This window comes from Microcaecilia unicolor, chromosome 2, assembly GCF_901765095.1.
Source record: "Microcaecilia unicolor chromosome 2, aMicUni1.1, whole genome shotgun sequence".
NCBI classification, from domain to species: Eukaryota; Metazoa; Chordata; class Amphibia; order Gymnophiona; family Siphonopidae; genus Microcaecilia; species Microcaecilia unicolor.
In genome coordinates, this window is record NC_044032.1 from 238,415,202 (window position 1) to 238,438,404 (window position 23,203).

General features: G+C 41.4%; 1 protein-coding gene across 5 annotated transcripts in view; it reads right to left on the reverse strand.

The window, feature by feature from the left end:
* The window catches only part of SMARCA2 (SWI/SNF related, matrix associated, actin dependent regulator of chromatin, subfamily a, member 2), a 679,721-nt gene that overhangs the window by 551,545 nt on the left and 104,973 nt on the right, over nt 1–23,203 (reverse strand). For all 5 annotated transcript variants that reach the window (XM_030193821.1, XM_030193826.1, XM_030193822.1 and 2 more), the window contains exons 5-6: nt 19,705–19,806; nt 15,228–15,477 (exon numbers count right to left, since the gene is read on the reverse strand). In XM_030193821.1, the coding sequence (XP_030049681.1) occupies nt 15,228–15,477; nt 19,705–19,806 (352 nt within the window). The remainder of the gene's footprint in view (nt 1–15,227; nt 15,478–19,704; nt 19,807–23,203) is intronic.

Consider the following 23,203-nt stretch of genomic DNA (forward strand, 5'->3'; position numbering starts at 1 on the left):
TTTTTTATATAGACTAACGTTTACATGCCAATTATGCATGTTTACAATAATGCCATTTATGTGCGTGTGCCCAGACACATGTAAACGTATAATTCCACTTCAGTGCTATTCTGTAAATACCTGCTTAACTTACATGCAAAGGACGTGTACATGGATGGAACTGAAAAACTTACCCACGTAACTTACAGAACACTAAGTTATAAACGTACCTGCAGCATTTAGGTGATAATACTTACCGGTGCAAGTACTTGCACCTAAATTTTATGCACATGGAAACCCTGTTAGGATACTTTTCTATAAAGGAAAGTAGGCCATGCATTCCTTTATAGAAAAGGATCATACCAAGCACTATCCAGGTGCCTAGTTTTAGTCACCTTGTTATAGAATTGCTCTCTCTGACAGCGAGTCTCTAAAGAGGTGCTTGATTTTAGGTGTCAAGAAGGCACCTATTTGAAACATATTCTAACAATAAAAAGTAGATGCCTACTTTCCCTTATAGAATACTAGCATAACTAGTCACGCCTATACTTTAGACAAGCCTACTTATACCAGCCACAGAGCTAGAGTGTTACCAAGTGCAAGTAAAGTGAAATTACTCACCTGTAGCAAGTGTTTTCCAAGGACAGCAGGACATATGTTCTCACATATTGATGATGTCATCCATAGAGCCCCAGTACAGATACTGCCCAGTATTCATCTTTTAAAAACTTTTGGCAAGCATGACCACATATGCACACGTGCTTTCCCACCTGCCCAATTCAAACTGCAGTTGGATAAAAAAGTACAGAGAATTCAACTCTTAGAGGCGGTGGGAGGGTATGCGAGAACTTATGTCCTGCTTTCCTTGGAGAACAACTGCTACAGGTGAGTAACTGTTTTCTCAGAGGTAAACAGCATACAATGTACTCTCATGTGGACCTCCCTAAGTACCACGGTGACTGAAAACAATAAACAATGGCCACTAGGCACCTACAACGGCAAGGCTAATCATAACCAGTAACTATAACAACATAAAAATCCCTGTTGTGAGGGTGCAGACTGGAACAGAAATGAATGGGCCTAGGAGGGTAGAGTTGGATTTTAGACTCCAAACAAATTCTGCAGAACTGGTTGACCAAAATGGCTGTCACATTGGGAATTCTGCTCTACACAGTAATGAGATGTAAATGGACTGAAGACCACATCGCAGCTCTGCAAATCTCTTCAATGGACACTAATCTGAAGTGGGCTACCGATGCAGCCATAGCTCTGACATTGTAAGCTGTGACATGACCCTCCAGATTCTGCCCTGCCCAGGCATAAATGAAGGAGATGCAGTCTGCTAGCCAATTGGATAAAGTGTGTTTATCAATGGCTGCCACCATCCGTTTTGGGTAAAAAAAACAAACAAAAAGCTGGGTGGACTACCTATGAGCTTTATTCTGCTCCAGATAGATGGTTAAGGCTCCAAGGTGTACAATGTACTTTCACAGGGAAGGGCATAAGATTTTGGGAAAAATATTAGGACAACTGACTGATTAACTTCTATCTTAGGAAGGAACTTAGGACGTGTCTGGATAACTAATATTATGATAACATTTTGTGTAAGGTGAATCAGCTACTAGGGCTTGAAGATCACAGACTCTGTGAGCCAAGGTGACTGCTACCAAAAATAAGACCTTCCAAGTCATGTACTTCAAATGGCAAAAGTTAAATGACTCAAAAAGAATCTTTCACCACCTGGGTGAGGGTAACATTGTGGTCCCATGATACAGTCAGAGATTTGACAGGGGGCTTTATACCTCTCATGAAGCTAACAACTAGAGTTTGCACTGAGGTGAACCCTTACAGAGTTGGTTTTTAAACCAGTCTCAAAGAGGTGTAGAAGGTATTCAAGCAGTTTTTGCATAGAATAAAAGAAAAGATCTAAGGCCTTCCCCTCACACCAGATGGCAAACCTCTTCTATTTGAAAGTATAAACATCTCTTAGTGGAATCTTTCATGGAGGCCAGCAGGACCCTGGAAACACCCTCAGGCAGTTGAAATTCTACAAATTCAACATCCAAGCCATGAGGACCAGGGGTTGAAGGTTGGGATGCAGAAAAGACTTCCCTTTCTCGATGATGAGGGTCAGAAAAACATTCCAATATCCCCCTCCGAAGGGACACCACCTTGTAAGTGGTGGAGGGGCTTCCGTGTTTCAGTGACTCAGAGGGCTATGCTGTAGGGTTACCCATATCAGACAGGCCTCTGAGGAGAAACCAGACAAAGAGTGTCACAACCTGGAGGATCCAAGATGGTGTTGAGGGAGGACGTACGCTAGTTGAGCTCCCGTTTTACACCAGAATGCCTGAAGAAGAAGGCGCGCTCCACAGAGAATGGGGAAGAGAAAAGGCAAAGCCATGGTGTTGTCCTCCTCGAACATGGCTGGGGTTCCCACCACTTCTCAGTCTATTTTGGAGAGATTCGGGGTCATAACGTCGGGGATATCGGTTCCTGCTTCGGGGAACAGCAAGGCTTTATTGCCGAATCTCAGTGGAGAGGGAGTGACTTTGAGTCCCCCTGTTGGCATGACCCCTGCAAGACCCGGAACCAGTATTGCTTCGCTATGGAGGTCAATAATGGAAACGCCCGAAGTGGGTTAGGATTTTCACGTGATCCAAGGAGGTCCTGGCGTAGCATCGACTCGGATAATAAACCAACTGGGGGATTGGAGAGTGAGCTCTTCCCCCCTGAAGATATCTGGAGCGGTTTCTGTGGAGAAATTGGACTAGGTGAAGCCAATAATGGCATAATGGACGTACTATAGGAACTGCAGCAGAATGTGAATAACTCTCTTCTTCAAATGTTTAAAATTTTTCACTATGCAAGTTAAAGAATTTATATTAATACCTATCTAACAAAGTGGAAGTCCAAGATATAAAAATAGAGACTTTGATTACGGAAATGGCTTCTCTATGAAAATCAGACAATTTGGTAATGAAGAATAGTTATCTTTCTTGTAAAAATTGGAATGTCTGGAGAACCAATTAAGGGAAAAAACTTGAGAATGATAAATTTACCTATAATATCCTATATATCAGCTACTGAATTCTTGAAGAAATATTTCTCTGATACTTTGCTAATACCTTCTGATAGCCACCTATTGGTGACTAAAATTATATTTCCTTTATAAATCTTCTTTATCAGAGAAAAGAGATGCAAGTTTAACCGACATTTTGGAAAATTCAGAAGTTATAGATAGAGTTATATTATTAGTGACTTTCGTCTTTGATTTAGATAGGAACAATGTTTTAAAATTGTATTTCCGATACATGGTTGATAGTTTTTTGGGTTCAAAGATGCATATATTTCCTGACACATCAAGGGAATCGCAGACTGGGAGGTGTGAAGTCTTGGCTTTTAAGCCAGGAATCATTGCCCTAGGTGAGACCTTCCTAGCGCAATTCCCTTGTACGTGTTTTATTTCCTTATTACTTATTTGTTTGAACCTAAGAAATTATAAGAGTTTGTGGCAACAGAAGAATGCTCTGCAGCAACTTCCTTCAGTTACCACTGTACCGGCTGCAATAACCAATTAACCTTCCTCCCTCAGAAAATGTGAAGTGTAAGATTAACCATTTTGAGTTTTTCTTATTTTCTTTAAGATTGTTTTCCTGATCTTGGATCTTCCAATTGTGGACAATTATGTAAATATATATTGTTGAGAGAAAATGTTTTCCTTTTTATATTAATTTCTGTATTTCCTTACATTTATGTGATAAATGTGAATGTAATTAAGTAAAATGATAAAAAAAAAAAAGAAAGAAAAACATTCCAATATCCAAGGTTCTTCAGAGGATAACTCCAGAAAAAGTGGGAACCATATCTGTCTCGGCCAGTAAGGTGTGATGAGGATCATCATGCCCCAGTCCTGCTTGAGTTTCAGCAGAGTCTTCCTGATCAGTGAGATGGGAAGATATGCATACAGAAGGCTCTTCCCCCAATCCAAGAGAAAGGCATCCAACACTAGTCTGCCATGTGACCGGAATCTGGAACAGTACTGAGGGACTCTGTGTTGAGATGAGTGGCAAAGAGATCCGTCAAGAGGGCACCCCAATCTTTGAAGATTTTCTGGGCAACGCACATTTACAGTGACCACTCATGTGGTTGCATCATCCTGCTTAGCCTGTCCGCCAGACTGTTTGTCTTTCCCCACCAGGTATGTGGCTCTGAGCACCAGGCCGAGACTGGAGGCCCACTGCCACATCCTGTTTCCTGACACAAGGGGTAGGATCCCATAGCCCCCTACTTGTTGATGTAGTACATGGCAAACTAATTATCTTTTCTAATTAGAACAATTTCCTCAACAGTCAATCTCTAAAAGCCTTTTCAGAATTCCAAATTGCCCACAGCTCCAGACTGACATGAAGCTGGGTCTCTGGAATGAGCCAGTGTGCCTGAGTATGAAGGCCATCTACAAGAGCACTCCATCCTAGGCTGGATACATTTGTGGTCAGAAGTTTCTGGGGAGGAGGAATTTGGAATGAAATTTCTCAAGTCAACTTAGTCGAAATTGTCCACTAGAAAGGGAATTGTCACAACTCTGGGGTGATCAGGAAGGTGCATCAGAAGGAAGGTTCGAGGGCAGCGTAAACAGCCGGTATGAGTTGCTGCTTGCTGCAGGCTAAGAACTGAAGGATATAAAAGGTACAGGGTGTGTATTGGGGGAGTGCAGTTAAGAGACCCCCAATCATTTGAGGGGGGTGGGAGGAGGGAGAGATGCTGAGTGTCTTCAGCTGGCAGGGTTTGGAGATCCCCGCCAACATCACACACATGTGCTACTGCTGGGTAGGCCTGAGTTCAAAGCGGGTGGGCATGTGCTGTGGCTATGCCACTGGCTTGGACTCAACTATTCCAGATAAAACTTGTTCTACTGTACAAGCTGTGATCTGTCAAAAGCTACATTTTTGTTCTATAATTTACCACTAAATATTAAATTTTAAACATGCAAAAGAAAATACCCTAAGAGAAAAATACAAGTTAACTCATTTTCTCAGTGCAACAAACAAACCACTAGAGTTACTAATATGCACTATTGCATTCCAATGTCATTATTGTGCACTGTTTTATTTCACGTCCCATTGCAAACACTGAAACTGGTTAATGGCACGGGTACATATTAACACCACAGTGATTTGCAGGGTATTAAGTTTGCAAGCGCAACTCCATGTGGCGCACAGTCCATTGGTTGCTAATTGAGGGGCTTAAGACATTTTCAAATTATGTTGTTTGGCCTATTCTATTCTCTATGGTGCTGCTCCTTACTACATGATGCCATTAAAAACCCTCTATGATAAAAACTATGCCTCAGAATCAAGGCATTATCTGATGATTCAATTCCCTTCCCCTTCTAGAGTGGTTTATAAATCTTCAAAGGAACTGACCTTTAACTATCAAGGAGGAGATCAGGCTGAATAATGAGACTGAAGCCAAAAGTTTATGTTGATAGTTTATTTGTGATTATATTTTAGTTAGTTTTAAAGTTATGGTGGTGTAATGAAATATATTTTGACTTTATGTACATATATTTTGTGACCCACTGAGAACATTTGCAATGTGCAGAATATAAAATTTTTAAATAGTGGAATTTATTCCTGTCAAGGATTCGTTGGGAATCTAACTATTCGCTGTTCAGGAAGTTACTAAAAACCTGTTTTTTTCAGAAATTTCTGGTGATTTAAGTGCAGTTAGCTTAATTTTATTAAGCTTGTAATTCAGGGGCCTATCCTTCTCTTTATATTGATTGTGAGCCACATTCATCTTTACTATGGTATATGCTCATATAAGTGCCAACTGTATTGCATCTTATTGCATTGTTTCAGGCACATTTAACACAAGGTAGCAGTTAGGTGTTAAAACTTTATACTTTCATTTATAACATGTCAGGAGACACAAGACACAAAACAGGTATTGATGTGCCCAGTGAGTTAGAGAAACACTGATGTAGATATAAGCATGCTTGGCTTGACATGAAGTTAAAAATCTATTTACTTTAAAGAATGTTACGACAATAGCCAATTCTCAAAAAAAAAAAATTAAAAAGTGCATCACCAATTCAAAGTGGATCACTTTTAGTTAATGTCATCTAATCTAATCTTTGCACTGACACCACCTCTTCCCTGGAATCAGAGCCCAAAGTGGTTTATAAAGTAAATAGGTTAGCAGAGCAAAATAACACTAAAAATAAATAAATAAAATTAAGAATCTTTTTCTAAACAGAGTTGTCTTTAACTTCCTATGAAATAGAAGGTGCACAGAGTGGATGAGAATTCCATACAGAAAGAGTCCTAAAGGAGAATGATTGTTCCAGAATACTTTTAAAACAAATTGCTTTAGGAGGAGGAAAAATTAACATATGAATTTGACATTGCCGACACGCCACCAAGCTTGAAGTAAAACATATCAAAGACAAAAGCTCATTAGAAACTAATCCATTAAAACTTAAAAAAACAAAACAAAAATCAATCCTCGCTTGGAAGGGGAGCCAATGGAGCTTCCTAAGGAGTGGAGTAATAAGGTCAAAATTTGACTGTCTGAAAATCATATGGGCAGCAATGTTTTAGATTACTTGCAATTTCCTTAGAGCTCCAGCTGCTACACCCCCAAAGAGGGAGATGGAATAATCAATCTGTGATAGGATCGTAAACTGAACTAATACACAGCAAATGAGTAAGGTTAAACAGAGAAAGCAAAGTTACTCACACTGTAATAGGTGTTCTCAGGTAATACCAGGTCAAGTATTCTCACAGCTAGGTGATATGATCTGACGGAACCCTGACTAGTGAGATTATTGTAGAACTTTCTAGCATCACCCCACAGTGTATGCGAGCTTGGGACCCTCAGTCATATAAGATAGCTAAAGAATACACTCCAAGGAGAGGTGGGAGGATATGTGAGAATATTTGATCAGCTGTCCTCAGAGAACATCTGCTACAGGTGAGTCATTTTGCTTTCTCAAAGGATAAGCAGGCCTTCGTATTCTCACAGCTGGGAATCCCTAGCTACCAAGCTCACCGAAAACAATGCAAGGACAACAGGGACTCAAAATGTCAGGGCTTGAAAGTCAATTTACCAAAAACTATTTACATAATAGTTGTGAAGATGCAGCCTGGAACAAAAGAAAACTGAGCCTAGAAGGGTGGAGTTGGATTCAGCACCAAAGAAAGGTCCTGAAGAATTTGTTTGGTGTTTAGAATCCAACTCCACCCGACACCAAACAAATTCTTCAGGATCTTTCTTTGGTGCTTGTCCAATAACGTATGAGATTGCACCTATCTGCTGACTGGAAGTCATTTGGTTGTCCTCTTGAAAATGGAAAAGCCATCATAGCAGGAGTTTGCTGTCCTATCTGAATTAGAAATACAGAACCTGGTTTCTAAATTTAGTCAAGGGCTGTGTATTTTAGAGCCCTGCCCCTCTCTGTTGTTAAAGAATGCCACGAAAGAGATTATAATCTGGTTAAAATAATTTATGAAAAGAATGTTACTTGCATCCCTAAATCCATTGTTTTGAAGTCACTATGAAAGAGCAGTTTTTAAGATGTCTAACAGTGTAGCAGTCACAGACCAATTGCTTAACTTGACATATCTAACAATTGCTAGAAGCAGTGGTGGCAATTCAACTGCAGAATGTTTTGACAACATATAATCACTTGGATGATTTGCAATATGGCTTCAGGAAATGCTGTAGCAAAGAAACACTACTGACAGTCCTGTTGGAATAGATTCAGATGTGGTAGGACAAAGGTTTGGAAAGTTTGATTACGCATTTAGATCTCTACGATCTACAAAATCAAAAGCAGCGGAAATACATTCTAAGGAAACTGAATAAATTAGAAGTAAGAGGCCTTGGGTTAGAAAGTTTGAAGCCTTTCCCTCCTGAAGGTTAATGAAGATAATTTTTAAATGGCTATACCTCAGACAAATGGAAATAAATCTGTGAAGTCCCACAAGGATCCTCACAACCTTCTTCCCCGTTATTTAACACTTTCTCATGAGTTGGGGGTCACTGATTTGGCAACTTGGTTTCACCACTCTTTTTATGCAGATGATTTTAAATTATTCCTTCCTGTGGGTGACTGTTTAGCCAAGACAGTGGACCAGTTTGCTGTATGTTTTCAGTCCATCAAGAGACTGTTCTACCTATCAAAGGCTGAGGCTGACTGCAACCAAAAAAATGAAATGTTAGAGGTGTAGCAACTCAAGCAGGGAACAGATAAAACTGGGGCTAATTATTTACTTTTAGAAAGGAATTAGAAAGGAATTGAGCAGCTTCTAGAAGGCTAACAAATATTGACCTACCCCTGGGGAGGTGAGCATAACACAGTTGATGACTGTGACTGAGTATAATTAAAGAAGGGGATAATAAAGAATTTTTTTGTACTATACTGTAATTCTAGCTGTTTTTAGTATATGATATATTCAACAACCATAGAGTGGTGCGGCAACTCTGCCTTCTCAAATCTGGGAGCCTTCTGAACTCCATACATGGAGTCTGCCTTCTTAGAAATAAGCTGCACAGAGAGAAGTGTCTTCCAATTTCTCATTTGTGCATCCTTCAGGCCATTCTGAATTGGCACAGTCACAACTTCCCTCAGAGGAGTCATGATCAAGGATGGTCAACTGTGCCCTGGGCTTGTCTGCCATCTTCAACTTAAATGGGATGGCCTATGCCATCTCTCTTCAAAAACCTACAAAGAAAAGGTTCTCAAGTGGGGAACTTCGGTCTGCAGCGGGAAGGTCCCAGGGTGCACTCCAGCAACTTCTGGAGCACGGACCTGAGTCATTCCTCGAAAGCAGGCAGGCATAGGGAAAAGCAGGGGTGGTGACAGCGCAGGGACAGCCTGAAAAGTCACTGGTGTCTAATCAAGAGTGGGCTCTCAGCTTCAGGAAGCCTGGCAGGTGGGCACCGCTACCATGAAGGGGAGTGATCCTCTTGACCGAAAGTTCTTGGGTGTCAGCGATGTCGAAGCCCCGGAGCTACTTACAGCGTGCATCAAGGAGGACAATGCCAATGCTTCATCTTCACTCTGTGCCCAACATCAGAGCCCCTCAGTGCCGATGAGGATGATGCAGAATCCCCGTGCTTCCTTGGTGTTGAGACTTACAGTATTCAGCCGCGGGCCCGCTACCAGTGCTCAATGTCAAGACAGGCAGAGACTTCTTCTATGTCAATGCATCACCAGTGTCCACTGCAGATCCAGAAGCCTTCGATGCCGTCAATGAATCATACTTCTAGGCGTCAAAAGTCTCTCATGCATCATCTTTTTAGATTTCTCCATTCTCTTCTGCATTTCAACACAGACGACACACTAGAGAGTCATGATCTCGCCCCAAACACTTTATACTTTAGATACATGTCATGTATGTAAGTCACAGACGTGGTCCTATTTACTACTTGTCCTAGGAGAATTTTTTTTAATTTAATAAATTTAAACAATTCTTACCACAGAAAGTATTTGATGGATATTGTGCAATAATACACAATATCCATCAAATATAAGGAAAATAAAACACAAAGATACAATTCATCCACTATAAAGACAATACAGCAAGTAGAACAAGGCAGCCCAAACAGTGGTTATATCTTAACCCTCAAATACACCGACACTACAAAGTTAGACAACTGTCTTGGATCTAAAGAGGAATAATTTTTGCTCTCAAAGCTAATTACACATTGACAAGGAAATGTCAACACAAAACTCATATCCAAAGCCAAAGCTCTAGGACACAGCACCAGCACTCCTTGTTTGTGTATCTCTAGATAAGTCAAGAAGTATATAAACTGTAGACCCAAGAAATTCTCAATCATAAATCAAAAATACAAATCAAAAAATATTATTCCTATCTAGTTTCACAGCAAATGTGCAAGAAGCCTTGCCTCCCTTCAATGGTTCTTTTTATATAGAATTCTCAGTCTGTCCTCCTAAGCAAATCAGATGCAAATGATGTTCCTAACACAATTGGGTGTTTGCCACTTACTTTCTGTGTTCAGGGAATTATCCAAATAAATCGCAGAATGGTTATTCACCCCCCACCCCCCATCACCTCCCACGTAGCTACCCTGTCTTGCTACTTCCTCCTAAACAGGGGTCCCAAAATCTAACCTTACATGTAAGAAGGGTGTGCCGTGGGACTAACCTCAAATCCAGGTAGTGACTCTATAAGATCTTGCTCTAGCCTTTCTGCTGAGCAGGTGGGATCCTCCTCCCTCCATGACAGGATGTACACTCCATCACAGAGAGTTACTATCTCTTTACATCTTAGTCAGGCTGGCTATTCTACGGAAATGTTGCTACTTGGATTGGTGAATGAATTACATTGTAAAACAGAATTAAGTCAAACTGTGATTATTATTTCTCTTGACCTATGTGAAGTTTTTTATTTGGTGGATCCGCTGCTTCTGCTTGTCAAATTGGTATTCAGAGTTCTGTGCATGCTTGATCCTCTTCTTCAAAACACAGCTTTGCGGTTCAGATTGGTAATTCTTCTTCAACGTCTTTTCCATCTCCTCTGGGTGTTCCTCAATGTACTATTCTTGCTCCTACACTGTTTATCCTTTTTTTGTCATCTTTGGCTACAATTATTCAGAGTTTGGGACTCAGTCAAGCATATTTGCTGAAGATACTTAAATTATTTTTTTAAACAGATCAGGTGAGTTTCCCACCTTCCTAAACCTCTCAGGGGCATATCTGCATATTGCGATAAGGGACCCTCACAAACTGTCTCTCCATTTCTGTATCCTAGGCATGCATTTTCAGTTCAGAGTGCTCCCACTTGGCCTTGCCAGTGTTGATAGCAGCCTTCCTTTGAAGGGCGGGAATCAAGATCCATCCATACTTGGCAATTGGTTGATTCAGGTTGATTCTATGGAGAATTCTCAGGTGGCCATAAAGGGTGATTCACCTGCTGCAGACTCTTGGCTGGATTGTGAACTATGCCAAGGGTGTAGGAATGATCTCCAACCCAGAGGGGGTAGCGCCTTTGGTAAGGCAATACTGGAGGGGGCCTTATCATCCTAATGTTCAGTCTCAACTGGTTTAGCAGAATGAAAAGGAACGTGAAATGTGTTCTTATCTGTTAATTTCCTTTTCTTGATTCCCACTTGGGAAGACTAACTATACTATACTATACAGTGCTTCTACTCAAATAATTCGAGATGGTACGAATATCTAAAGGTAGAAGGTTCCAAACTACTGTAGCCTGATAATGCAAAGAAGAATTAAACATAGCTTTATATCTAAGCTGTCTAACAGAAGAAAACCGCAGCAGGATTAGTTTACGTATTGAATAAGAAAAATTAGAACAAATTAGATTAGCCCAGTCAGCAAGATAAAAAGGAGCTAACCCAGTTAATATTTCATAAATAAAAGAGCAGAGCTTAAACTGAGTCCTTGCTTCAATCGGAAGCCAATGAAGCTTCTCAAGAAGTGGGGTAGCAGATTCAAATCTAGAAACTGAAAATACTAAGCGTGCTGCAGTATTCTGCACTATGTGTACTCTGTATACTAACTTCTTTAGACAGCCTACAAATACAATATTGCAGTAATCCAATCTGCTTAGGACCAATGCTTGAACCAGCAATCTGAATACCATGGAAACAGAAGATTTACGAATTGCTCTTAGCTTTCACGTAGTGTAGAAAGATTTTTGCATACTTTGTTTAACATGATCTGAGAAGGTCAATAGACTATCCATATCCACTCCTAAAATTTATGAAGAATTCTCAAAAACAAAAGAATCAGCTCTTATCTGAAAATTATGTGGAAAGTTTAGACATTCAGGCCCCAGCCATAAAAACTTAGGTTTTTTCTCTCAATTTAATTTTAAACAATTGTTGGTGATCCAACTATCAATAAGTCTAACGTAATCCATCGTGTGTCAAGGTAGTAGCCCAATCTTTACCAATCAGTTACAGCAACGTGATATTGTCCGCATATATATAAAATGGTATTTTCAGCTGCTCAAGCTCCTGTCCCAAAGGCTGGAGCAGCACATAAAAAGTAGGAGACCATGCCAACCCCTGGGGCACTCCACAACCAGACCTCCAACTCATAGAGAGACAATTTTCCCTATTCACCATAAAACTGTGTAGTGCCAGAAAGCCTCTAAGCCAAGAGAGTACCCATTACACCCACTCTCAATTCAGAGGTTTTATCTGCTCACTTTTACTGTCAATATTGGAGACTGTCATTCAGTAGTTTTCACAAAGGTTTCACTGTGGAGTTGTTCTTGTTGTCACTAATCCTGGAAAGCTCCAGGCTGCATCACTCCTTATACTGGTGGAGATAATAAAAAAAGTTAGATTATCTGCCTCCATCTGCTGGTAGGAGGGCATAACCCAGTCTGGACTGGTCTAGCAGGAATCAAAGAAAATAAATTAGCAGGTAAGAACAAACATCATCTTCGCCTGTAATTCCCCTAAATTGTTGTTGATCTGATATCTAAAGGAAGTTCATTCCACATCTTAAGAGCTGTAAAAGGAAGAGTAAGCTCAAAAATATGTTTATATTTAACCCCTTTGATTGATGGAAAACATACATTAAATCAGGTCTCTGGATATGGTCGCCCTCTTAGAAGACAGCTAAGATATCTAAGAATCATGAACTGTGGACCGTGACCAAAGATCTTAAATACCATGGTGCATACTTTAAAAATAACAAGAGCCTGCACTGGCAACCAATGCATCTTAATCAAAGATGTTATTCTTTCAAATTTACTAGTAGAATATATCAAGTGCTATAATGTCTGTAATTTCTTCCTTTTACTCAGGCATCCTACATACAACAAATTACAATAGTCCAACTGACTAATAATGATGTGCACTCTTATCTTACACTGATCTAATTCAAAACAATTTTCTCATGCGTCTAAGACATCTCATACATACAGCAAATTACAACAGTCCAACTGACTATTAAGGATGTGCAATATTGTCTTACACTGATCTAATTCAAAACAATTTCTCATGTGTCTAAGATGTCTCAAACATCAGAAGATTTTTTTTTTTTTACTAAAAAACTGTCACACAAAGTACCACAAGCTGACGCGAGAGGTCACGGGAGCCATTTTAGACTGGCACTGAAAGAGGCAGGAGAGAGGGGGCTGTGGTCAGGAATACAGGTAGGCCTGGAGGGAGGGCCTGCTTGCACAGCTGGGGGGAGCAGGGGGTCTTGATGTGGGCTGGGAGGGGGTAGGGAAAGAAGGGAACATAGGCAGGGGCTCAAGGAGGCTCAGGGGCTTTAGTTAAAAAAAAATTATAAAAAATGTATTTAAAAAGTTATGCAGGTGCCAATCCAATATTCAGCAATGGCACCTGCATAGCTAAGCGGCCTTATTTAGGACAGCTCTTCAGGTAGTAGGACTGGCAATGTCATTTATGAGGAACCCAAGGGACTGAAGCAAGTTTAATACTCTGTGTCCCCCAAGGACATGGCCAGATCTGGGAATAACCGTGACAGAAAATAATCAAGGTAAAACAAACACAGGCCTTGCTTATGCAAGTGGGCTGCCAAGATGAGAAAATCCTTAGTGAACACCTGGTAAGCTTAGCAATGTCTGAAGGGAAGGACTCTGTGCAGGTAGCGATTGTTTAGCAGAGTGAAAAAGAAAGTATTGCCTGCAGTTGGGATGAATTGGTTATACAAGCATAAGAATGCTTGATCTGAAACACACAGCTAATACTCCCTCTTTAAACAGGAAGAATGAAACAAAATGACTGCAGATAAAGCCCATACAGCCTATCCAGTCTGTCCATGGTGGCCAAGGTGTTCATTCAGAACCATACTAAGTTGTGTTCATCCATCTGAAGGAAGAAGCAGGTTCCAATGTTGATGCAAAAACATGATGCAGGGTTGTGCAATAGTCACTGTCTCCTTAACCTTTTCACCAAAAAAGGTTATCTCCAGAGCAAGGTGCAGCTACTAATTTAATATGCTATCTGCCATGTTCCCCAAATCCAGAAGCTCTTAACCAATTAAAGCTTCTAGCAGCAATGACTGACGCAGAGATGGCAGGTGTCGGGCATCATAATTTGATCAAATGAGGTGTGTGCCACATTCATCAGCTTCTGACAACAGAGAACAGTTCAATTTGAGACTGTGCAGGAAGAAAGCTGAAAGACTATTTTTTATAGCAAGTTTGCATACGATATACTACATATAGATGATCCTGGCTCAGAGCACTGCACACTAGAAATTTTTCTCTCTCAAGTAATCTAAGAGCCAGGGGCCTTTCCTAGCAATGTAATAGAACAACGTCTGCATTTCATGACTTTTTTCATTGCTGATTCAGTGGCTGAGTTATGTTAAAATTAGGTCCTTTTCAATAAGAGCATGGGTTGAATCTTGTAGCCAAGGTCTAAGTTGCTCACAGACTGAACAGACAAGCGAGTATTCCATACATGGATTTTTCTTACAGTAAATCATGAACACAATCTGCAACTGTGACTTTTTGAGTTTCTATAAATTATAGTAAACTGAAAACATTTGGTCTCAATTCTGCTTCCTGAACAGAAAAGGAAATCTTTTTTGTCATTTTCTAAATAAATCTTGGATATGAAATACCCTCGTAAGTGAAGGAGTTTCTAGAAGATGATGATGGCTATTATGTAATTCCCATGGATAGTCCTTGTTATTCAAGAGAGGAAAGAAGGTAGGGGACCTTCCTACGACCAAGCTCCAAAGAAAGGGGGAAGACCAGTGATTTTTAAGAGGCGTGTGTCTAGACACATTTACTTGTGAATTGAGAAACTTATGGTAATAGCAGGGGTCTCTGAAATCTACCCCAGGAATATCCATACGATAGCCCTCAAAAATGTCCTCCCCCTTTAAAAAAATAAAAAGAGCAAGTCTGAGTCTGTTCTGGTGAAAGCACAAAAACGAGGAAGACTCATTCACCACTATAACCAAAATTAGTGTTGCAACTTGTATTATTTGGTAGTTAGTGAGTCCCAAACATGACATATGTTTCAGCATTCATTTGAAAGAGCATTAAAAACAAAATGGAGACTGATGGGACTGCTGCACATAGGAAGACACGCATATGTTCAGATCTGTACACTAGTTCTGAGCTCTGGGAGAGCTGTTCTGCCCCAGTGCCATCAGATGATATCATCCACTTGTGCACCTGATTCAATCTTGCTTGTCAATAGAGAATATCTAGATATAGTGAAAGGTTTATGGAACAAATATACCATTTTTCATCTACCTGTATTCTCGTTCTTGAAGTATTTCAACTGGGTCAAGTCCCTGTGGTTTCTGGATAGGACTAATTCGATTCTGTTTTTGTTGTAAGTGGACAATAGATGTTGGCTGTCCAGGGGTCAACTGTGTCACTGAGGGACCAGGCAGGGCAACAGAAGGTTGGACAGCTGGAGGTGCAGGAGACGGTCTTCCACTTGGAGGTGGTACAGCAAGTTTTTGAGGTGTGCTGGGAACGCTCATTTCTGAACCTTGACCTACAATGTGAAAAATGTGGTCAGTTATGGCTCTATGACTATAGAGCGATAAACCTTTCACATCTTGACTTACTCTTAGATGCCTGGAAAACATTATCACCTATTCTCTGCTTATCTTGGCTAGGATTGCGCCAAAAATAGAGTTTAAAGGAATAAAAATAATTTAGCTGTGATAAGAAGGACTTATGTCAATCAGTATATATAAACTAGCAGTATACCATAATTACACATTCAGCTTGTATTCACTAATACAGTTATCCGATCATAACAAATGATCAAACATATATAGCAAATTTTTACATTACTTAAGCTGTGTAATAAAAAGGGACTAGATCAGTGATCTCCAAATCTGGACCTTGAAGCTCTCCAGCCAGTAAGGTTATCAGGTTATCCATATTCATAAGAGATATTTGCATACACTGCGTCCACTACGTGCAAACCTCTCTCATGAATATTCACAGTGGATATCCCGAAAACCTGACTGGCTGGGGTGCCTCCAGGACCAGGTTTGGGAATCACTGGACGAGATGATTCTTTTTTTCAGTATGAAAAATAAATAATTAAGCCGCCTTATACTGCCTCTTTTCTTTCCAATAATGTGTACATATACATTCATTAGCACCGGGTAACCTACAGTGGGGGAAATAAGTATTTGATCCCTTGCTGATTTTGTAAGTTTGCCCACTGACAAAGACATGAGCAGCCCATAATTGAAGGGTAGGTTATTGGTAACAGTGAGAGATAGCACATCACAAATTAAATCCGGAAAATCACATTGTGGAAAGTATATGAATTTATTTGCATTCTGCAGAGGGAAATAAGTATTTAATCCCTCTGGCAAACAAGACCTAATACTTGGTGGCAAAACCCTTGTTGGCAAGCACAGCGGTCAGACGTCTTCTGTAGTTGATGATGAGGTTTGCACACATGTCAGGAGGAATTTTGGTCCACTCCTCTTTGCAGATCATCTCTAAATCATTAAGAGTTCTGGGCTGTCGCTTGGCAACTCGCAGCTTCAGCTCCCTCCATAAGTTTTCAATGGGATTAAGGTCTGGTGACTGGCTAGGCCACTCCATGACCCTAATGTGCTTCTTCCTGAGCCACTCCTTTGTTGCCTTGGCTGTATGTTTTGGGTCATTGTCGTGCTGGAAGACCCAGCCACGACCCATTTTTAAGGCCCTGGCGGAGGGAAGGAGGTTGTCACTCAGAATTGTACGGTACATGGCCCCATCCATTCTCCCATTGATGCGGTGAAGTAGTCCTGTGCCCTTAGCAGAGAAACACCCCCAAAACATAACATTTCCACCTCCATGCTTGACAGTGGGGATGGTGTTCTTTGGGTCATAGGCAGCATTTCTCTTCCTCCAAACACGGCGAGTTGAGTTCATGCCAAAGAGCTCAATTTTTGTCTCATCTGACCACAGCACCTTCTCCCAATCACTCTCGGCATCATCCAGGTGTTCACTGGCAAACTTCAGACGGGCCGTCACATGTGCCTTCCGGAGCAGGGGGACCTTGCGGGCACTGCAGGATTGCAATCCGTTATGTCGTAATGTGTTACCAATGGTTTTCGTGGTGACAGTGGTCCCAGCTGCCTTGAGATCATTGACAAGTTCCCCCCTTGTAGTTGTAGGCTGATTTCTAACCTTCCTCATGATCAAGGATACCCCACGAGGTGAGATTTTGCGTGGAGCCCCAGATCTTTGTCGATTGACAGTCATTTTGTACTTCTTCCATTTTCTTACTATGGCACCAACAGTTGTCTCCTTCTCGCCCAGCGTCTTACTGATGGTTTTGTAGCCCATTCCAGCCTTGTGCAGGTGTATGATCTTGTCCCTGACATCCTTAGACAGCTCCTTGCTCTTGGCCATTTTGTAGAGGTTAGAGTCTGACTGATTCACTGAGTCTGTGGACAGGTGTCTTTCATACAGGTGACCATTGCCGACAGCTGTCTGTCATGCAGGTAACGAGTTGATTTGGAGCATCTACCTGGTCTGTAGGGGCCAGATCTCTTACTGGTTGGTGGGGGATCAAATACTTATTTCCCTCTGCAGAATGCAAATAAATTCATATACTTTCCACAATGTGATTTTCCGGATTTAATTTGTGATGTGCTATCTCTCACTGTTACCAATAACCTACCCTTCAATTATGGGCTGCTCATGTCTTTGTCAGTGGGCAAACTTACAAAATCAGCAAGGGATCAAATACTTATTTCCCCCACTGTATATAAAGTAACAATGATGACAGCTATATCTGGCTTCCAGAAAGGCCATGGAAATCTGCAGTATGATTGTGGTTAAAAATCATTAGAGATGGGGATATGGCATCAACCTTACAGGCTTTGATGCTGTGTGGATTGTTATGTAATTTGGTAGTGAGGAATGATGAGGGGGCTAAACATTGATTCTGTTGTAATCAAAAAGGAGAACAACAAAATTCTGGGAAGGCCTACTGGAAGAGGACAGTACAATGGCAGGGTCTGGACTCACTTCAGACCTAACAATGCACCAAGGGAAACTCAAATGCTTTGAAATGTTCTTATAGTCTTAGTGGGCTCTATTTAACTTATTGCCTTAAGGTAATTTTTGGAAACAGAGCTATATTGGGTTTCGTATGACAAAAGGGTAAGAAGAATTCATCAAGACTTTTTGGTTTCTTATTCTTAAGTCTTTTAAATTACTTTTTGAATATTTCTAGAATTGCTCTGTCACACTGAACGTGTAGTATATGTTGTACAGATCAATGAAAGATTTCTACTTTAATGCATTTTTAATTCTTTTTTTTTTTTTAATAGCAGAATGTAAAAAAAAATTACAAGAGTATGAACACTTTTGCACGGCGCTGTACTTTTAAACACTAAGATAAACAGAATCGTTAAGCTGGAAGCCAATGGAGCTTCTCAGAAAACGGCAAAATATGTTCTCTTTTCTTTCAGAGGAGGAGTAGACTATTATTATTATTAGCATTTGAAGACTAGTGGTTAGTGCAGCGGACTTTGATTCTGGGGAACTGGGTTCGATTCCCACTGCAGCTCCTTGTGACTTTGGCCAAGTTAATCCTCCATTGCCCCAGGTAAAAGTAAGTACCTGTATATAACATATAAATTGCTTTGAACGTAGTTGCGAAAAGCAGTATATCAAGTCCTTTTCCCATTTGTTCCAGTCAAAACTCTATCAGCTGTATTTGGGCCATATTGTAATCTATTTAAGCACTGACCGACATATACTGAATTACAGTGAGCTAATTTCAAGTAATCTGAGGTGAATTGTCTCTCCATGGTTAGCCTGTGGTCTAGGTGCATCCTCAAATTACAAATTTACTGACTTTCTGTAAACAATACCTCCTCAACATAAATTTGGCACTCGAGCATCATGTTGTTAATTCATGCCCAGGAAACAGTATTCCAGTACAACTCAGCTTTTACCTCTTATCTTCAGTTTAATTTTCTTTCAAAAAGCTATTTCTTTCCTGAAATACTAATTCACTATCAGTACCTTTTCAAATTAAATTAGAAATATATTCCATAAAGGTGAAACCTCCATTTGCTTGCAAGGGAAAATGCTAGATCAAAGAGCATTCTGCAATTAAGCATGCTCAAAACATAACTACATTCATTAGGTTTTATGTCGCTCCCTCAAGCAGTTTGTATATTTCATTTGGATTGTACAAAAGTTGTTTCATGCTTAGGCTGCTTAAGCGCAGCAATAATTTCAGCTGCTCAAGTTTTTCATGGCCTGGTAAATGGCAATACAGCACCGCTTGATCTTTAAGGGTTGAAGTCCAATAAACAGTATAACTTCTGTTTACTACCTTATATTCCAACCATCCATCCCTATGCTAAGCAATTTTAAAAGGCCCTCTTGGTGATTATATGTCACTTCATAAAAATTAAACCTTCAGGATTACCTATGTTTAGTAGCTCTAATATACAATCAGTTGATTAGATGAATTCAGATTTATACACAAAGCTGAAATATGGAGAAAGAAATACAATGAATGGTTAGGCTATGCTCTTTTCTGAGCTTATGTCAATGGATGTGTACACTGATGTTCAACACATCTTTTGCTTTACATTACATTTTGATTTTGTAACATATAATTGTAATAAACATTACAAAGGAGCTACAGAGCAGCCATCAGGTGATCTGAAAAGCAATTGTTTTGTAAAGTGTTTTAATCACTACCAGAGACTGTCTCCATGTGAAAATAATTGCTGCACTATACCTTCTGTCCATGGTTTGGGGGCCATATTTGCACCATGTCCTGTCACTCCTGGAGCAGGTCCTGGTCCTGCAGGAGGAACACCCATTGGATGCATTCCCATACCTAAATTCAGTAACAAGACAGAAAACTTAAAAATATACAGCACATCACTGCATTCAGAAATTACACACCACCTTCTAGCAACCAAACTGCCCATGCAAAACAGGAATACACCATGCATACAAATATGCTAAAATAAAATTCACTACGTATAGACATTTTCTATTTAAAAGAACATGAATCAAATATTCAGAACAAAAATGCACAAAAGTGAACAAAGGAATGAGAAAATACTAATGAAGAGGAAAATATGATCTCTTAACCCAACAGCTGTTTAAAAAAATAACACACTGTTCTCATATGCTTTACATAAGCCACAAAGCGTTAGACAGATATCTTATTTCATTAGTGCCAATTCCAAAATTTAAAAATAGTTAAACAGATTTTCACTCAGAAAAGAACTAAAATATACAGTGGTGGAAATAAGTATTTGATCCCTTGCTGATTTTGTAAGTTTGCCCACTGACAAAGACATGAGCAGCCCATAATTGAAGGGTAGGTTATTAGTAACAGTGAGAGATAGCACATCACAAATTAAATCCGGAAAATCACATTGTGGAAAGTATATGAATTTATTTGCATTCTGCAGAGGGAAATAAGTATTTAATCCCTCTGGCAAACAAGACCTAATACTTGGTGGCAAAACCCTTGTTGGCAAGCACAGCGGTCAGACGTCTTCTGTAGTTGATGATGAGGTTTGCACACATGTCAGGAGGAATTTTGGTCCACTCCTCTTTGCAGATCATCTCTAAATCATTAAGAGTTCTGGGCTGTCGCTTGGCAACTCGCATCTTCAGCTCCCTCCATAAGTTTTCAATGGGATTAAGGTCTGGTGACTGGCTAGGCCACTCCATGACCCTAATGTGCTTCTTCCTGAGCCACTCCTTTGTTGCCTTGGCTGTATGTTTTGGGTCATTGTCGTGCTGGAAGACCCAGCCACGACCCATTTTTAAGGCCCTGGCGGAGGGAAGGAGGTTGTCACTCAGAATTGTACGGTACATGGCCCCATCCATTCTCCCATTGATGCGGTGAAGTAGTCCTGTGCCCTTAGCAGAGAAACACCCCCAAAACATAACATTTCCACCTCCATGCTTGACAGTGGGGACGGTGTTCTTTGGGTCATAGGCAGCATTTCTCTTCCTCCAAACACGGCGAGTTGAGTTCATGCCAAAGAGCTCAATTTTTGTCTCATCTGACCACAGCACCTTCTCCCAATCACTCTCGGCATCATCCAGGTGTTCACTGGCAAACTTCAGACGGGCCGTCACATGTGCCTTCCGGAGCAGGGGGACCTTGCGGGCACTGCAGGATTGCAATCCGTTATGTCGTAATGTGTTACCAATGGTTTTCGTGGTGACAGTGGTCCCAGCTGCCTTGAGATCATTGACAAGTTCCCCCCTTGTAGTTGTAGGCTGATTTCTAACCTTCCTCATGATCAAGGATACCCCACGAGGTGAGATTTTGCGTGGAGCCCCAGATCTTTGTCGATTGACAGTCATTTTGTACTTCTTCCATTTTCTTACTATGGCACCAACAGTTGTCTCCTTCTCGCCCAGCGTCTTACTGATGGTTTTGTAGCCCATTCCAGCCTTGTGCAGGTGTATGATCTTGTCCCTGACATCCTTAGACAGCTCCTTGCTCTTGGCCATTTTGTAGAGGTTAGAGTCTGACTGATTCACTGAGTCTGTGGACAGGTGTCTTTCATACAGGTGACCATTGCCGACAGCTGTCTGTCATGCAGGTAACGAGTTGATTTGGAGCATCTACCTGGTCTGTAGGGGCCAGATCTCTTACTGGTTGGTGGGGGATCAAATACTTATTTCCCTCTGCAGAATGCAAATAAAGCGAATGCTACATACCTGTAGAAGGTATTCTCCGAGGACAGCAGGCTGATTGTTCTCACTGATGGGTTGACGTCCTCGGCAGCCCCCTCCATCGGAAAGTTTACTAGCAAAGGCCTTTGCTAGTCCTCGCGCGGCCGTCTTCCCGCCCGAAACCGGCTCGAGCCAGCCAGTCCAGTATGTAGCAAGACAATACACTTCAAGGGAAGACTCAACTCCAAAGGGGAGGCGGGCGGGTTTGTGAGAACAATCAGCCTGCTGTCCTCGGAGAATACCTTCTACAGGTATGTAGCATTCGCTTTCTCCGAGGACAAGCAGGCTGCTTGTTCTCACTGATGGGTATCCCTAGCCCCCAGGCTCACTCAAAACAAGAACCATGGTCAATTGGGCCTCGCAACGGCGAGGACATAAATGAGATTGACCTAAAAAATTTACCAACTAACTGAGAGTGCAGCCTGGAACAGAACAAACAGGGCCCTCGGGGGGTGGAGTTGGATCCTAAAGCCCAAACAGGTTCTGAAGAACTGACTGCCCGAACCGACTGTCGCGTCGGGTATCCTGCTGCAGGCAGTAATGAGATGTGAATGTGTGGACAGATGACCACGTCGCAGCTTTGCAAATTTCTTCAATGGAGGCTGACTTCAAGTGGGCTACCGACGCAGCCATGGCTCTAACATTATGAGCCGTGACATGACCCTCAAGAGCCAGCCCCGCCTGGGCGTAAGTGAAGGAAATGCAATCTGCTAGCCAATTGGATATGGTGCGTTTCCCTACAGCCACTCCCCTCCTATTGGGATCAAAAGAAACAAACAATTGGGCGGACTGTCTGTGGGGCTGTGTCCGCTCCAGGTAGAAGGCCAATGCTCTCTTGCAGTCCAATGTGTGCAGCTGACGTTCAGCAGGGCAGGAATGAGGACGGGGAAAAAATGTTGGCAAGACAATTGACTGGTTCAGATGGAACTCCGACACGACCTTCGGCAAGAACTTAGGGTGAGTGCGGAGGACTACTCTGTTATGATGAAATTTGGTGTAAGGGGCCTGGGCTACCAGGGCCTGAAGCTCACCGACTCTACGAGCCGAAGTAACTGCCACCAAGAAAATGACCTTCCAGGTCAAGTACTTCAGATGGCAGGAATTCAGTGGCTCAAAAGGAGGTTTCATCAGCTGGGTGAGAACGACATTGAGATCCCATGACACTGTAGGAGGCTTGACAGGGGGCTTTGACAAAAGCAAACCTCTCATGAAGCGAACAACTAAAGGCTGTCCTGAGATCGGCTTACCTTCCACACGGTAATGGTATGCACTGATTGCACTAAGGTGAACCCTTACAGAGTTGGTCTTGAGACCAGACTCCGACAAGTGCAGAAGGTATTCAAGCAGGGTCTGTGTAGGACAAGAGCGAGGATCTAGGGCCTTGCTGTCACACCAGACGGCAAACCTCCTCCAATGGAAGAAGTAACTTCTCTTAGTGGAGTCTTTCCTGGAAGCAAGCAAGATGCGGGAGACACCCTCTGACAGACCCAAAGAGGCAAAGTCTACGCCCTCAACATCCAGGCCGT